Consider the following 18,216-nt stretch of genomic DNA (forward strand, 5'->3'; position numbering starts at 1 on the left):
ACAGTAATCTAGGTACACATAAGGTTCAATCTTTTGCAGCTGATGATGTAACGCCAGTATCTTGATAACATGTCCAAAATGTGATTTAAAAAGACCATAACTTAATCTGTTATTTAAAATGATCTACTTGTGCCCCATTTTTACATAATGATGCAATTATTACTTTGGAAGGGTTGTACCATTTTAAATTAATGGTCAATTCATAACAAATGTTTTTTTTTCAGTCCAAACTTATGTCACATCTACAGTTTAACATGCCTAATACAGTAGGAATAGCTTTTATAAAAGTGTTACCACATCACGTCGCAGTAGTGATAACATTAAGAGGTTTAATGTTATAATTGGTCTGATAAGATTGACGTGTCATCATTTTGACAAGTTATTACAATATGAGAGTTCTGGCATCAACTGCTAAAAGCAAGCATCACTGAATGAGCAATACAGTTTCTAGTATACAGTTGTGTTCAAAATAATAGCAATGTGTTTAAAAAAGTGAGTAAAGATCAAAATCTGTATCATAGCTTTTATTTCCATACACGCAAATGCATTGGGGACATTGCACATTATATTCCAACTCCAAATATGAAGAAATATTTGTCAAATGTTTCTATATCTTTACAGAAAGTGAAGAAAAAGGAATATTAGACTGTTCAAAAAAATAGCAGTGTCTGCGTTTTTCTTTACAACTCAAACATTTACTGTATCAACTGAAAAATGCATGAAGATTTAGCTTTCCTATGTATCACTGAACTAATATTTAGTTGTATAACCTCTGTTTCTGAGCATCTGTGTTGCAGAAAGCCAACCAACTTATGGCACCTGTGAACAGGTGTTTCAGCCCAGGACGATTGGACCACATTCCACAATTCCTCTGCATTTCTTGGTTTTGCCTCAAAAACAGCATTTTTGATGTCACCACATAGGTTTTCTATTGGATTAAGGTCCAGGGATTGGGCTGGCCACTCCATAACGTTAATCTTGTTGGTCTGGAACCAAGATCTTGTTCGCTTACTGGTGTGTTTGGGGTCGTTGACTTGTTGGAACACCCATTTCAAGGGCATTTCCTCTTCAGCATAAGGCAACATGACCTCTTCAAGTATTCTAATGTATCCAACCTGATCCATGGTATGCGATAAATATACACGACACCATAGTATGAGAAACATCCCCATAACATGATGTCTGCGCCACCATGCTTCACTGTCTTCAAAGTGTACTGTGGCTTGAATAGGGGCCGCAGACAGTTTGTCTGACGACCCCCAAACACTGAATTCAAGTCACGGTACACTTTGAAGACAGTGAAGCATGGTGGCACAGACATCATGTTATGGGGATGTTTCTCATACTATGGTGTCGGGTCTATTTATCGCATACCATGGATCATGGATCAGTTTGGTTACATTTAAATACTTGAAGAGGTCATGTTGCCTTATGCTGAAGAGGAAATGCCCTTGAAATGGGTGTTCCAACAAGTCAACGACCCCAAACACACCAGTAAGCGAACAAGATCTTGGTTTCAGACCAACAAGATTAACGTTATGGAGTGGCCAGCCCAATCCCTGGACCTTAATCCAATAGAAAACCTATGTAGTGACATCAAAAATGCTGTTTTTGAGGCAAAACCAAGAAATGCAGAGGAATTGTGGAATGTGGTACAATCGTCCTGGGCTGAAACACCTGTTCGCCTGTGCCATAAGTTGGTCGGCTCCCTGCAACACAGAAGTGAAGCAGTTCTGAGAAACAAAGGTTATACAACTAAATATTAGTTCAGTGATTCATAGGAAGGCTAAATCTTCATGCATTTTTCAGTTGATACAGTAAATGTTTGAGTTGTAAAGAAAAATGCAGACACTGCTATTTTTTTAACAGTCTAATATTCCTTTTTCTTCACTTTCTGTAAAGATGAAGAAACATTTGACAAACGTTTCTTCATATTTGGATTTGGAATAGAATGTGCAATGTCCCCAATGTATTTGCGAGTTTGGAAATAAAAGCTATGATACGGATTTTGATCTTGCCTCACTTTTTTAAACACACTGCTATTATTTTGAACACAACTGTAGATGCCTGTAGTATAGATGCCTGTTCATAATTAATAGAAATAATTTTATAGGTAGTTAGACTTCTGTTAAGCCTGTCCTCATCAATTTCTTCAGCAGATGCGTTGTTTGCTTTTTTTCATGGCTTCACCAGATTATGACTGATTGCTACCAGCCTTTATCAAGCATGAAGAAAACTAAACGTAATCAGCTCCTCAGCATGGTTGATGTCGGAAACAATTTGCATCACATCAGCCTTATTCCAGTGTATCTTTAGTGCCCAATCACACTGTGGTAATAGATGAAGATAATTTTATACTTTATTCGCAGAAAGAGGGGCAATGAGGCTGTCCTCTAACTGTATGACCATACTTCTCTATTGAAAGGTCTCATTCTTCCTTAAGGATAAATGAGTACTGAATGATTGTACTTGAAGGGGATTAACACATGTAAATGTTTGTTTTGTTTGTGTTATAATAGAATGAATGATCAATTATCGTTATTATTGAGCATCCACAATAGGTCAGTTAAAAATTATTCCTTTACACTTGTCTTGTTTAGTGCATCCTTGAGGCGTTGCAATTAGTTATGTTTAAAAAAAAATTCTGAAAGAAAAACCATGCAGTGTGGAAAATACAATATAAATATTAGTGGCAGGTAGAGCACCCTGCAATAAAACATGTTTGAACCTATGTGGGCTGACTCCTCAAATGCACTGGAATAAAGCTTTTCTTTAAAACATCTGCTGCCTGCTACAAGAGAATGCAGTACCAAAGACACTCCACTGTCATGCTGTGGCCATACTACTTGTTGTAGTTTTGGTCTGGCTTTGCGAGACTATGCTGTGGCTAAACTGGAAAAGACACAACTTCTTTATGAAGCCGGAGTTCATCAATAGGCTTGTAAAATTAACTTGTGATTAACTGCTCTCTGCTCGGTGTTCTAAACATTTGACTTTTCAGCACGACTCATTACCTCAGAATGCTTTGGTTACTTTCATTGATGTTCTGCTAAATAAGAGGAAAACTGAGATGATCAGTTCAAGGACATATTTTTCCACACATGAAGAGCAGTTTGTGTCTGTACGTAATTTGAAAATAAGATGATTTCCTTATATTTGTAAAGAACTGTTTTAACATTAAAATGGAGTCATGCAAATTCAGTGTCTTGTGTAATGCGGAGGCAAGAAACTGTTCATTTAGCACTCTTACTTTTTTCCCCTCAACTGATATTTAACTTTAGATACCAGACATATTTAAGAAAAGTTTTTAAGTCTATATTTAACCATCCTCTTCAGAAATGTATCATTGAATAGACCGGTGTGGAGTGGACTGACACAATGACGCTTTGTGCCAAAATTTAAAAAAAGTGAAACTGGAAACTAAGGTAAACCAGTTCAAATTGGCACTGTGCCGCCTGGTTTGGGAGAACACTCAGTTTCAAACAGTGCCAGTTCAAAGAAGCAGATTCACTGAAATTACCCAATCAGATAAGCTGCTTGGAACACTGCTCAGACGTAAAACAATTTTCCAGAATTCTCACAAATATGTATTAAATTTAAAACACTTAGCAAATGGTAACATGAGAATTAAGAAACCTATTTAATCTTGTTTCAGACTGTTTCCACTATTTCTTGCAGTGGAAAAATCACCCTGCAGGCACATGGCAATGAATTACACAGACATTTGACTTTTCTTCCTGACACTGAAAAAATACAAGTCAGACAAGCAGCTCAGTTTTCTTATTTATTTTAACACAAAATGGCACAGAGCCAATTCCATCTCAATGTCTACTTCAGCTTCTTCTTGGGGCGAAGGTTGTTGGTGTGTCCACACTTCTTCTTGCGGCAGTTGACAGCACGGGGGTGCAGACGGGCATAGCACCTGCAAAACAAGTGGTCAGGTGTCAGTCAGTACGGTAAGGAAAATTCTACAAAATCATCATGAGAATTTTGAAAGCTAAAACTTGTTCATACAGTACTTCAGACAACAAATGCATTTCTAATGCTATCAAATTCAGGAGTCTCTTCATTTGTGGGGATTTTTTTTGAAATCATGTAACAATGGCTAAATGCACAAGTAGCAGCTTAGCCGTTCAGTAGCTCCTTAACGACTGAAATTGAGGGAGGGATTTATTTGGCCATGTGAGATGAGACAACATTCAAAATAGAGCCTGTCCACAAATGTTGTAATTTTAGCCTATGTTTGCAGCATTTAAACACAACATCATGCAGCCACGATATGGCAATTAATTTATTCATTTTATGCATCTGATCCTTAACCTACCAATATACTGTATATAAAAACACAGTTTTTATCATTTTCAAGACTTACTTGCGGCAGATCATCTTGTCACAGTTGTATTTCTGGGCCAGCTGTCTGAGGGAAGGCTCAATGATGCCACCACGCAGACGCAGAACCAGATGCAGAGTGGACTCTGGTGGGCAGATCAAGACACGTCATTGTCAAGTTCCGTCACATTTTAAAACAGCTAACATAAAGCCTGCTCTAAGCGTTTTCCCCAATATGCAAATACATTGATCTATAAAATAAGTTGTGGCCTTAAAGGAATGGAACAATGGTGCTTCACAAATACAAAATGTGAACTTTTAGGCATAATATTATACAAATTTAGCATACACTTGATATGATTTAGTGTTACAATTTATGATGACACCAGCAAGCCACCTGGAAAACTCACTGAGCACATCTGGCCTTGTCTAAAATGAACTGTTACCTTTCTGGATGTTGTAGTCTGACAGTGTGCGTCCATCCTCCAGCTGTTTGCCAGCGAAGATCAGACGCTGCTGATCAGGGGGAATTCCTGCACAAAACAGACACTTTTCAAACAGACTGTATTTATATTTTTGGAGCATGAACAACGACTTCTGTTTAGAGGCAAGAAGAAGACGCAAAGATGCCAAATGGTTGAAAAGACTGGCTGATTAACGTGTGTCAATCAAATATTTGACTTCAGGGCTCCTGCAACTTAATGCAAGTTAGATTGAAGACTCTGCAACTATTTCAAAGTCACACATAATGAAATGTAAGACTCATTTCACAATGTTATACTGGGGAATAAACAAATTATTTTGTAAAGTGACCAATATTGAAAAATGTATAGATTCCTTTAGATTTGAAATAAATTCCTTTCTGGTCATTAAATACACAACTAATAAAATAAAGATAACGTATCACTTAAAATAGACCAACATAAATTAAGAGTTTTTTAAAATGCAGTCTGGGGTCTTTAGATTTTTAAGACTTGGAACACTGACATTAGACAAGAAGGGCAAGAAATGCAGTCTTCCAGTTTTCCTCAATAGCAAAACACCTTTCACAGTTAATCATGAACATAGTTTTACCACACTTTTTGAAAATAATAAACCTGCATTTCTGAACTTATCAAATTGCTCGCTACCAAACTGACAGGCCTCCCATCACTTTCATAGTAACCCCCTGCGGTCTCACCTTCCTTATCCTGGATCTTTGCTTTGACATTTTCGATAGTGTCGCTGGGCTCAACCTCAAGGGTGATGGTTTTCCCCGTCAACGTCTTCACGAAGATCTGCATGTTTGCAGGCTGCAAGACGGAGAATATCACGTTAGCTCAAAGTTTAGCTAACACGCTAATCGCATCTTTCACAACAAGCTGACAAGCTAACGAAACAGATACGCGTTAAATAAATTCAATACAAAACGTAATGACAAGACCTTCACTACTGCTAATCAATTAGATTATTCATAAAAATGTTTGTGCTATCTGTTAGCTCGTGTTAGCATGAAAGCGGGGCCTCGCCACATGCGTCCTGTTAGCGTGGGACTCAAGTCACAATTGTCTGTATTTTCTTCCTTCGAAATGAACCAGTAAAAGTAAAAACACAGTGACTGCCGATAAACGATTCGCAATACACAGTTGTATTCGCCTTTAATAGAACAAAGCCCAGTTAAAAACGATAAATACATAGTGGACAGAACGTGTACCCACCCGGCCGCTAGCTGAGCCTCAACGAAAAGAGAGCGGAAAAGGCTGACGCTGAGATACGTCACTTCCTCTCCCGGTTTCCTTGGGAATAAAATCCCTGCCTTCGTATTTAATCATTTCGTTTTCAATTTTCTTTTTGACCAGGCAAAAATACACCAAACTTCTTATTTAGAAAAAAAAATAATAATTAAGCCCAAATTCAAATAATGAATACATCCTAATGAATAAGGCTGTTTCTTTATAGGTTTATAGGTTGTAATTGAAAATTAAAGTAGCACACACCCACGCGATATTTGACTGACACCTGCTGTTGTAACAGGGCAATTGATGTTGGCCACATCGTGAACACGCATGAATGAACAAAACACTTAATAGCTAATGTGCACATTTGATCTAATATGAGAAGCAAATATAATACTAGGCCTAAAGTAGCCTATTTCCAATGTAGGCCTATAATATAGGTTATGGTATAGGATATTTATGATTAAGGCCTAGCCTATATTTAAACAAAGGCAGCATCTCTTTTGATGACGTGTTAGGCCTACTAGCCCATGCATTTTTCTTTTGCTCAAACAACACAAATCATGCATCAAGTTGAAGTTCCACTTATCTTAGGCAATGCTTAACAATGCATACAAGAATCATGAACCTCCACCCACAATAATTAGTAGGTTCCTATAGGTGAAGAATTGATGTGTTTTTGTAACGCAAACAAAGCTAGTTACATTATTAAGTGTAAACAAAAACAGCAACATTTACAATTTGGTTTTCCGTAAAGGCTTGCTACTTTACAGTGTGACAAGTTGTTTGTGTTTGTGTCCTTATTGGGGAATAAAATGATACAAATGACTAGGTCTGTGTGCATGTGTAGCCAGGTAATTGGACACCCTGTCATGCATCTGTTTCTTTGCAGGAGCAGCAACAGTATCAGCATCATCATGTTCCACAGCACTGAGGTTTCCATGGTGAGGCATTGTAGCATTTTTCACCTGCTTCAGAGGAAGATGGCTAGCTGAAGAAACAAGTTCAAGTAATGTAAGGAGCTCACTGGTGGCATCCATTATGCCTGCAGTGGTAAAGACACTGATCCAGCCTCGCCCTGTGGGCAAAGAGTTGCTTCTGGCTAACAACATCCCATTCCTGGACAGGAACCATGAACATGCATTCAAAACACGTTTCCAGGAGGATTTCAAGCCTATTTCTTCCAAGAAGGCAGAAACTGTTTGTCAGCCTGCCCCAGCCCAGGTGGACCACAAGGACTTGAGGCACATCAAGGAGTACCTGACAGAGACGAGGGCATCCTACCATGGTCACCAATTGCCACAGATGACCCGCACGCCACGCTGGACAACGCTTTATACCAACTTCAAGATGCAAAAAGACCCCGGAGAGATCGCTTTCCTAACCACGCAGTCCGAGAAATACCAGCCCCAGCCCTTCCAGCCCCCTCCCAATCCCACTCGACCACCAGACGCATTCAAAAAGGTCCAGCAAGCAGAGAACTCCCCAGTTAGCGCCACTAAAGCCTCCTTTACCCTCCAACATGGCTCTCCTGTTGCAAGAGCCAAGGCCAAACATCTAGGTTAGTGACAGCATTGATTGTGTTTTGATTCTTTTTCAGAGTCAAAAACTATCAATCCAAATTAAATTATGGATTTGGTGCTAATGATTGATAAGAAAATTCATAAAATTTGGTTAGTAATTAACTCTTAACAGGGTTAAGTAAACATTCCAACTGTCCAAAGCTGTCTGCCATGCAAGATCATCACCTTGTAATGAATAACTTAAGAAAGCTATGTCATCTTAGGTTCATGCACAATGTGTTTATTTAAATTTTTTATCTTCAGAAGAGGGCTTTCCTACAATCAAAGGGGACGTTCACCATGATCGCTATATCACCCAATATAACAAGATATTCGATGGAGCCTGGAGCAGAGCTGCACCACCTGTGGAAAAGGTAAAGATGTTGGTCATGAGCTATTTTTTTCTCTCCTACCGATCATTACATGGCTTGAAAGAAAACCTTCAGACTCTGGTGGGAAACTGTTGCCACAAGAGTTACTTATTTACGCTGGCAGTGATTTAAAAGTCACTATGAGAAAAGTACAATAATGCAATTTCTCCTCCATTCTACTGAAAAAAACATACAGCTCACGTCTCTGCTTTAGCCCAGATATAAGGCCGAATCCTTACAGTAAACTTGTACTTTAGACACATTTTGAAAAGCGCAGCAGACACATTACCTCACATTTTAATTAAGCATCAGTATAGAGAAAGCTGAATCAGGGTAATTTATTTTTTGTATCAACTTCTAGACTCATACTTCTATTAGGCTTTTGTTGTCTATTGCCTTGTATGTTTAGTCTGTACTGACAGATCGGGTTCAATCAGGCGTTAATCTCACTTGAGTTGAAAAAACTTGTTTTATTTATGTGCAACCAACTATCTCTCGTTTTTTCAGTTTCTCATAACATTAAAATGCTTCCACCTTTTCGTAACAATAATATAACAATATATCATCTAACAGTGGTAGCAACAATTCAGTGTGAGTACTTTAAGTACTATACTTTAAGTACATTTAGCTAAATGTTACAGTTGGTGCAACATATTTCTGAGCCCAAAATGCAAATTTTTATTGTCTCATAAATGTACATCCCATGGTTTGTTATAACTGGTTAAGTCACAGCACATTCACAGGTTAAGTTAGGAACAACTCTTAACTGGTTTGGTAATCCATAAAAAAAGGGTAAAACTAACTATGTACAGGTTACAGATACGTCCTTTTGTCTGACTTCACATTAAGGATAAACCATAATGCAGGCTGACATGTTTTATGCTCAGCTGTTTGCATGCTAAGGGAAGACTCTATGACCCGAGCACCTGCACCTTCAGTTTTAAGTAGACACAATAGTGACAAAGGCATCAACATTTGATGAAGCTTTCCATGAGATGGGTTTTTTGTGACTTTTCTCATAATGTCTTTCTACAGCACGTCTCCAAAGTGACCATGGGAGATCCTGGGAAGATAATAGAAAGAGGGACCACCCATGCAACATCATTCAGCTGGCCCACTGTCTGCAGGTCTGCAGCTTTTCCACTTCGCTGGAGAAACTCCTGCCACGTGACTCAGATACATCAAACAGTAGAGGAAACTGTGGCTTCAGATCTCTTTCAGCTTCCTTAGTTTCACTGCAAAAACCATCAATTGAACGACTCATAGCTCTAGAAAATCAAGCTCAGATTATTTAGTTCGTACCCACCCAAATATAGTGAAAGTATTATCTCTGTTTTTAACACAGGCCACGTGTGGTGAAGGAACGGTTGAAGCTAAACCTTGGGCAATACTCCAAGGACTCATGGTCGTCCACATCCAGTGATGCATTTTGTGACTACAATCAGAGTGAGTGTTTTCATGTTTCTGTTCAGACGGAACAATTTTTAATGTTTGCAAACTGATCATTCAGATCTAAGAACTTGGATTCTCATAGCGAGGACAACTTTAATGTATTTAGTTACAGCCTGAACCCGTGCTATTAGAAAACTGAGCAGCTGCTTGGGGCCTTCAAATACCAACATCCTAAATGATTATATGTTTTTTTCGTAGGCCTACTGTTTATTGTGTTTGAGGAAACTTAACTAAGCAGATATTGTTTAGTGCTAAGGTGCGTCATAATATTCATGTTGTCACTAACATTTTCATCCAGGGTTACACCTGATTGACCACAGACTTTGACTGTATGACTGTACAAGGCACAGTTTAATTACTGGGCCATTGGGCGATTAGGGCTTACATTTAGACATTTTTCACAACCAAATCATTAATCCTAACCTTTACATTATATAATTCAATCTAAGTTAAGACAATATTGAGATACAAATGGAGTATTGAGTATTGACATAGGGGAGAACGGGGGAATCTGAGGCATCGGGTAATGTGAGCCACCCCCTGTATCTAGGCAACGGAAAACATTTGAGGTCATGTGAGATATACGTTTTCAAGCCCCTCTCATTTCCCCATGGCCCTGAAAGAGAGGACCTCATGGTGCTGTGGTAAGCATGTTTTTTTTTCACCAAAATAGGTATTTTGCATGTAAAAGTAAATGTTCTTGCTGTCAACTTAATCAACTGTTGTGCCAAAGCAAATGTATTCACGTAGAAAAACTTCTATCATACGTGTTGATGAACTACCAACATATGAAACCATGTGCTGCTGATAACTGAAGATTAGCCTGAAATGCTAAGAGAGGTAGTTTTTTCACAAATTGTGGTGGTGGGGGAAAGTGAGCCAAATGAGGCACAAGTTAAGTTTAGTCTTAAACATATTTTAATGTAATATTACATGACATATGTTTTATTTTAATGTCATACACATTGTAGAAAAGCCATCATGCCAAGGAAATACACCAGGAAAACGACCTGGGGCAACCACACGGAAAGAGCACCTTCTCGTCTTTCCCTGTAACCTTCAGGGCTGGAATGTAGAGTAGGCCTAGTTGTAGAGTATGACAGGCTGATGTTATAATCCAGTTGGGTCTTCTCCTGTGTTCTGAGTCCCAGGCTGTTCTCGCTGGTTCTGATTTTCCTATGCTTTGACCCCCAGACACTAGGTGGCTCTAAGGGTCCTGTGTTCTGACCCCCAGACTGTGTTCTAATCTAACTGGTTCTATCTTTCATTTGAATCTTATTAAAACCTTTTGAATTATAATATGTTGTATTTGATTTTGTTCAGAGTTACTTTCAAGTGTTTAGAAAATTTGCTTTGCTTAATTGACCAAACCCCATCATTCTTTTACTAGTCCGACATTAGTTCTGGAATGTGTGGCTAGCTTTCAGGATTCTTACTGTTACAATATGTGTTGTTATGGTAGTTTCAGAGTGGAAAAAGTGAGCCACATGACAACTTTTTTTAAAACAATCATATTTTCACTGCCCTTTGTCTTGAAACAATTCTGCTAATGCCCATTTCTAGGAAACATCCTGAATTAATGGGAAATGTGTACATTTGAGTGATAAATCATTTTAGCTCGCTTAGAGGGGAGCAAATGTAAAAAGTGGCTCGAATTACCCCGTTCTCCCCTACTATTGATCTATCTCTGCTGTCCCGCCTTGATCAATCTATTTGGTATATTTCCCAGGAGATCCAGTTGTTCTGACAAAGATGGACCAATATTCCAGTTCTTTACCCAAAGGGGACACTGATACAAGGCGCAACAAAGAGAGGATGTCTGTCACGCTCAACAGAATTTCCTTTCCTGATGTGAGATAGCAGTCCTTCTACTTAGTTTTTCTTAAAATATTCATAATAATTCTTGTACATAATGATGCATAAATCATAAAAGTTTGTAGAGTTTTTTTCCACCTTTAAAAAAAATCTTTGCACACGTTCCTATATAATTTGGAGTTGATTTTGAACAAGTTTGTTCAGTCAAAAGTTTTATCTTAACTGTGCCAGATTTGATAATGCTGACAATGTTCCTCCCTGTAGCTGAACCAAACAAAGCGTCCAGTGTTTGTTCCCGGGAGTGAAATCATGACCAAGAGCCATGTAAAGTTCAGCCAACCCCGTCTGTCCAGCCTGTACTACTCAACCACGGCCAAAGAACACTACAGCAAACAGAATGGAGAGCAAGCCAGGCCGGCCACCCAGCTGCCGAGCAACATATTGAATGGACCAGGTGAAGTTTTTTTCTCATGTTTGTGTGTTTAAAGGGAGGTACATGTAGATATTAAATGTGTTTATTCTGTTTGGCAGAACATGAGTGGAAGCTCAGCACAGCCAAGACTGATTACATCCCTCTGAAGACCAGCAGACAGTCACCTTGTGTGTCACAGCAGACGGTGAGAGATCTTAAACTCAAATCAATTATGTTCCCTTGCACCTGCATAATTTAACAGTAACAGCAGTAGTAACATCAGTGTTCGTAATCTTTGTCATAGTAGCTTCAATTAACAATATGATTAAATCATTGATGGTAGTAGTAAAATTACTAGAAATACCAGCAGCAGTTGCATGTTTTACCTGCGAAAGATAGTGGATGTGATGCGTTACTCTAGGTCTCTTTCTTAGTTTTCATCACTCAACATAATATTATTTTTCTGCCTCTCTTTCTGTTAATCAAAAAGACCAATTTCCGGTTTCCGCTGGACCAGGAGCACTTCAGCACCACCCACAAGGAACACTACACTGCCAAACCTCTGATCTTGCGGCGTCCTGTCAAGACACAACTTTTCACTAATTTTGTCATGCAGTGATTGTTGTTGCATGCATGGCTCCTGATAAAAGATAACGTCAAATCAAGAGTATAAAATAGTTTTGATAGTTTTCTTTTTTTACAACATGTTAACGTGCACAATCCACATATTTGATATTCTCTGGATTTTATAGTTTGTGTTTCTGAAAATGCTGCTGAGTCTTTTTGACAACATGAAGTATTAATGGAAATCTCAGAATTTCTCATTTTTGGACACATAAAACACTAATACAAAATTAGCTTTACACTGAAGGTCTGACATAATAGTGAACATGTAAAAAACACAATGTAGCATTGGTGACATTTAACTTCTGTGTGACTGGTTTTATGGACTCTTGGCCCCCAAAATCAATTGAAAATGTCTTTGTGAAAAAAGGAGTAAACAGCTATGAAAATGTGTGACTATAGGACTAGGAATATACGGATGGTGTTCGGCCACTGGAAGGTTAACAATCGCTGTGTTTATGTATTGTGTTTATTTATCAGACTGGCAGTAGAATGACCACAGGAAATATGTAGCATTTTTTTTGTGTGTTCAAAAAAAAATGCAGTTAACTTCTTCTACCGCTCATTGAGTCAAACGCATAGGGGAGAACGGGGGAATCTGAGGCATCGGGTAATGTGAGCCACCCCCTGTATCTAGGCAACGGAAAACATTTGTGGTCATGTGAGATATATGTTTTCAAGTCCCTCTCATTTCCCCATGGCCCTGAAAAAGAGGACCTCATGGTGCTGTGGTAAGCATGTTTTTTTCACCAAAATGGGTATTTTCCATGTAAAAGTAAATTTTCTTGCTGTCAACTTAATCAAAAGTTGTGCCAAAGCAAATGTATTCACGTAGAAAAACCTCTATCATACGTGTTGATGAACTACCAACAAATGAAACCATGTGATGCTGATAACTGAAGATTAGCCTGAAATGCTAAAGGGCGTTTCAGACAGAACGTGTTTGTCGCCCCTGGCAATGCATTGTCAATGGAGAGGCGAGCGGGCAGAGAGAAGGCGCAGCGTTCTGTCAGGCGGCACGACAAGCGGGCGCACTCCCGTGGAACTGTCGCTTCCGTGCTCGTCGAACGCTTGCCCGCGCTCGTAGGAGCCGTTGGAAAAGTTGAGAACTGTTTATCTTTTTGTCGCGGCGGTTGAAAATTCACAATCGCGCTCCTCCGCCTGTCACTTCACACGGGGAGCGCAAAGTGAAGCCGCGGTGCTAGGCGACAACGCGAGCGGAATGTCGCCTACAGTCTGAAATGGCCTTAAGAGAGGTAGTTTTTTCTCAAATTGTGGTGGTGGGGGAAAGTGAGCCAAATGCTGTGGGGGAAAGTGAGCCACTGTCTCACTTTCCCCCACCATGAGGCACAAGTTAAGTTTAGTCTTAAACATATTTTAATGTAATATTACATGACATATGTTTTATTTTAATGTCATACACATTGTAGAAAAGCCATCATGCCAAGGAAATACACCAGGAAGACGACCTGGGGCAACCACACGGATAGAGCACCTTCTCATCTGTCCCTGTAACCTTCAGGGCTGGAATGTAGAGTAGGCCTAGTTGTAGAGTATGACAGGCTGATGTTATAATCCAGTTGGGTCTTCTCCTGTGTTCTGAGTCCCAGGCTGTTCTCGCTGGTTCTGATTTTCCTATGCTTTGACCCCCAGACACTAGCTGGCTCTAAGGGTCCTGTGTTTTGACCCCCAGACTATGTTCTAATCTAACTGGTTCTATCTTTCATTTGAATCTCATTAAAACCGTTTGAATTATAATATGTTGTATTTGATTTTGTTCAGAGTTACTTTCAAGTGTTTAGAAAATTTGCTTTGCTTAATTGACCAAACCCCATCATTCTTTTACTAGTCCGACATTAGTTCTGGAATGTGTGGCTAGCTTTCAGGATTCTTACTGTTACAATATGTGTTGTTATGGTAGTTTCAGAATGGAAAAAGTAAGTGGATCAGTTTACCCCACACCTGGGGTAAAGTGAGCCACATGACAACTTTTTTTAAAACAATCATATTTTCACTGCCCTTTGTCTTGAAAAAATTCTGCTAATGCCCATTTCTAGGAAACATCCTGCATTAATGGGAAATGTGTAAATTTGAGTGATAAATCATTTTAGCTCGCTTAGAGGGGAGCAAATGTAAAAAGTGGCTCAGATCTCCCCTACATTGCCCAGAATTATTTTCAATGACCCCATTAAATGAGGTTTCATGTTGGAATATTCTATTCATGTGAAGAACTTGAACCCAGATCCTCAGTCTTCAAACTCAATAAAACTTAGAATTAATTTAAATTTCAAGAATGCATGCATGCATGCATGCTACGAAAGCAATCTGTTCAATCCACCCTCAATGCTGTGTGTTTTTCGATTAACTGGATGACTATAGGCTGATAAACAAATCAAAGCGATTAGTACTGGAGCCATCAGAGTGTGAAATGTCATGTAAGTAATGTAGCTTTAACTTCAACTGTTGCCTCCCCTGTCATATTTGGGTTATAGGGTTAGGCCCTGGGCTTAACTATTCTACTTCCACCTTGTTTACACTGTCAATACTTACTGCTTAGAAGAAGGTTATACCGTCCATTTCACAGGAAGATTCTCATCTACTCCTTCAAGCATGGTTGACCACAAAACTCTGCAAAAACAATTTATGTTGTAGCAATAACACAGCCTTGACCCTGATATGCAAAATAAATTGGCAGGCAAGCAGGTACATAAACTGATTCTGGAGTTCATCAACCTATTGAAAAGGCAACTGTTCAGGTATGGGCTGGATGGAATGTGAGCTGGCGCCCAGGTTCAAGTCCAAGGGGTACAGCTGCAACAACATGGTCTAATACCAGATTCAACTCCAGAACAGGCCGATCAGCTATTGTTAGACTTTGCCTGTCAGACAAAAAGCACGCCAAATACAGTTTAATTTTCAGCCAGACATTTTCATTTGACCCTAAACATAATTCATAACCTTTTTTCTTCTTCATTTTGGCCCCTAGTCACTTAAAAACAATCTTCATTAACAAGTGAGCATGTATAGGTCACTGCTCAAGGACACAATTCTCACATGTATGATGTGGCTAATTTGACCAATACTGTAATAGGCATTTGAGCAGAAAGGTTTCAGCAGAATTCATTTGGTGCTACAGAGCATAGTAGAAGGGACAGCATCTGATAAGAAATAACATCTTTTACGATTACCTTTTGAAAGGATGAAGACACTGGCATTTATCAAGATAATACAAAATGAAAACAATGCTTTGGTGTTTAATTTTTTTCTTTTAGTTTATTATAAATATATATATATATAGGCTACTGTATTTGTAAAGGTATAGATAGATAGATAGATAGATAGATAGATAGATAGATAGATAGATAGATAGATAGATAGATAGATAGATAGATAGATAGATAGATAGATAGATAGATAGATAGATAGATAGATAGATAGATAGATAGATAGATAGATAATTGTATAATTGCAATAGCAAAAAATAACATCAACATTTCATTTAAAAATAAAAATCTGAGTTCATGTCCACTGATTACAACACATTTAAGTTTCATTTAACTTAAATGTAATACTTAGTTTTCCTACATTACATGTTTTTTTGGATCACTTTGTGAAATAGGGGTTTTAATTTGCATTATTATTATTCAAACATTTCATCATTCTTGTAGGCCTATGTCCCTTGCCTTCTTATGTATTTTTTTACAAGATATTTTTTTTTGGCATTTTTATGCTTTATTGATAGAGTAGAGACAGAGTTGAAATGCGGCAGAGAGGGGAGTGACATGCAGAGAACAACCGCGGGCTGGAATCGAAACCAGGTCCGCTGCTGGCCGAGGCCCATTGGGGGGACGCCATACCAACTGAGCTAAGGGCGCCCCATGTGTATTTTATTTGAACAAAAATGTAGGCTACATTAGTTCCACCCAAAAATGTCTTATAACTTCAAGTGTAATCATTGAATATACAATTTATTTTCGAAATTACTTTCTATACACATAATTCCATCCCATCTAAAAATAATTTAGACTGGCTTATATATGATTCAAATATATTTTAACTGAAAAGTTGTATTGCCTTCAAAATAAAAGCCTGCGTTCGAGAAAGGTAGTCGAGTAACGGTCCATTCTTTATTATGTATATGGTCCAATGTATCGTTTATTAATATTTAATCTCCTCCCTCAATGGTGCATTAAATAAAAAGATTCTGCTTACACACAGATTTACACGTAAACGATTAATAAAACGCAAGTGCGAAACATTTTTACAGTTTTAATTTGAAAGGTTTTGCCGGAACATCATCTTGTTGTTCTGCGTCACTTAACATTCAGTCCGTCCACGCTGTCTTCTTTCGCCTTCGTGTAAAGTGGGCGGGCGTGACTCTCATGTGCTCCTTATCATTGGTGTAAAACAGAGAGCTGCGGTGTTTCTGGGCGTTGAGATCTACCACCGACGTGCGTTTATAAAGACTGGGCTTCCATTGAACGTCCAGTTGGTAGTAAACATTGTATTTGTCTGTTCGCTGAACGTCGCCGTTGAGCAGGAGGACCGCTGTTTTGCCCCACTGTCCTGCCGGTGAGTTTTTAAAACCTCATCTCAACGAACACGTAGACCCGGTTCTCAACCCTGATTGGCTTAGAACCGCTCTAACAAAATGTGCGATAACCACGCACCGTTATAAAGTATGGCTTTGACAAGTAGTCTTACCTTATCCTATTTATTCCGGGGGAATAATAATTTATATGACGTTGACATTGAGTGGGGTTTACACAATTTTAAATTTAGAATTTTAGTTATTTGCAGAGGCTGTAAGTTTGGACCAAATATTCATACCTTTCGCACCAATTCTAAATGGGAATCTTGAAAAGAGAATAATGGTTTTATTTGTTTATGAAATGAAGGGTGTGTCTGTATATTTGAGTAAAACAAAAATGGTTAGAATATAATTTGGTAACCACTCTGTTTCAAGATCCAACCTAGAAACATAATAATGAATATGTTATTAATATTTTATTTAGACATCACAGCCATCCAACCCTTACCCCAACCTCAGCTCAGTAAGCTCTCCAAAATAAAATAGGAATGTTGGTTTAATGGAAAGTGCACATTTAAAAGCAGTTCACAAACTTTGCATTATAGTATATTTAAAATATTGAATGCCAGGCTCCACATGCCTAATTGGCTTGTGTACACACAGGAGTCCTAGATGTTTTAATAATCATCATGCCTCCACCAGCTGATTCTGGCTTTATTTACAGCACCTGAAAACCAGTTTTACAGACACCATCAGAGTAAACCATACGAATGTGTTGGTGTGTTAAGCCCTCAGCCCGGTCATAATGTGTGTTTTGCTTAACTACCCCCACTCCTAGTGATGACACTTGGCTCCATAAAGTCTTTCACGCTGGAGCTGGACAGCCCGGCTGATGCAGCGTTCACCGGAGGGGAGGTGGTGTCCGGCCAAGTGTTCCTGGAGCTCCGAAGGGACACCAGGGTTCACTCCATGAGGGTGCAGGGAAGAGGGGTGGCCACCGCACACTGGCTGGAGAACCGCGGCATGAACTCGGTCTACAACGACTACACCTCCAAGATCACGTACTTCAGGAAGAGACAGCATCTGATCCGAGGTCAGTGATGAACGCTACGGATGGCGTCCAACCCCTGGAAGGTTAACAATCACTGCATTACTGCGTTTATTTATCAAACTGGCTGCAGAATAACCACAGGAGATTCCAGGTGAATTACAGCGGCAGAGTTTTTTCCATTTTAAATGTACGGTACCATTAGATTTATGGCAATGATTCTTGGTGTCATACAGTTAGTTATAATTTAGCAAAATAAATTAATTTAAATAATGCTTGTTCGGCATGGAGAGCCCAGCCCGGTCAAAAGAAGATGCAGGATCATTCCTTCACTCCTATGAAAAAGGGGTAATTATA

The 18,216-nt window shown here is 38.9% G+C and overlaps 2 protein-coding genes across 2 annotated transcripts; one reads left to right on the forward strand and one right to left on the reverse strand.

Moving 5' to 3' along the window:
• Positions 1-3,771: 3,771 nt before the first annotated feature.
• On the reverse strand, positions 3,772-6,073 carry uba52 (ubiquitin A-52 residue ribosomal protein fusion product 1). The gene is made up of 5 exons (XM_080033440.1): positions 6,027-6,073; positions 5,510-5,621; positions 4,776-4,862; positions 4,373-4,475; positions 3,772-3,922 (listed from the first exon to the last, which is right to left on the reverse strand). Exons 2-5 carry the CDS (start codon positions 5,610-5,612, stop codon positions 3,829-3,831), a joined length of 387 nt encoding a protein of 128 aa, XP_079889566.1. The 5' UTR covers positions 5,613-5,621; positions 6,027-6,073; the 3' UTR covers positions 3,772-3,828.
• A 10,685-nt stretch (positions 6,074-16,758) lies between these two features.
• LOC307253998 (arrestin domain-containing protein 3-like) lies at positions 16,759-17,912 on the forward strand (the record flags this gene model as incomplete). The annotated part of the gene is made up of 2 exons (XM_080032220.1): positions 16,759-16,852; positions 17,650-17,912. Exon 2 carries the CDS (start codon positions 17,652-17,654, stop codon positions 17,910-17,912), a length of 261 nt encoding a protein of 86 aa, XP_079888346.1. The 5' UTR covers positions 16,759-16,852; positions 17,650-17,651.
• Positions 17,913-18,216: the final 304 nt, after the last annotated feature.

Source organism: Ammodytes marinus (genome assembly GCF_949987685.1).
Source record: "Ammodytes marinus genome assembly, chromosome: 8".
Classification (NCBI taxonomy): domain Eukaryota; kingdom Metazoa; phylum Chordata; class Actinopteri; order Uranoscopiformes; family Ammodytidae; genus Ammodytes; species Ammodytes marinus.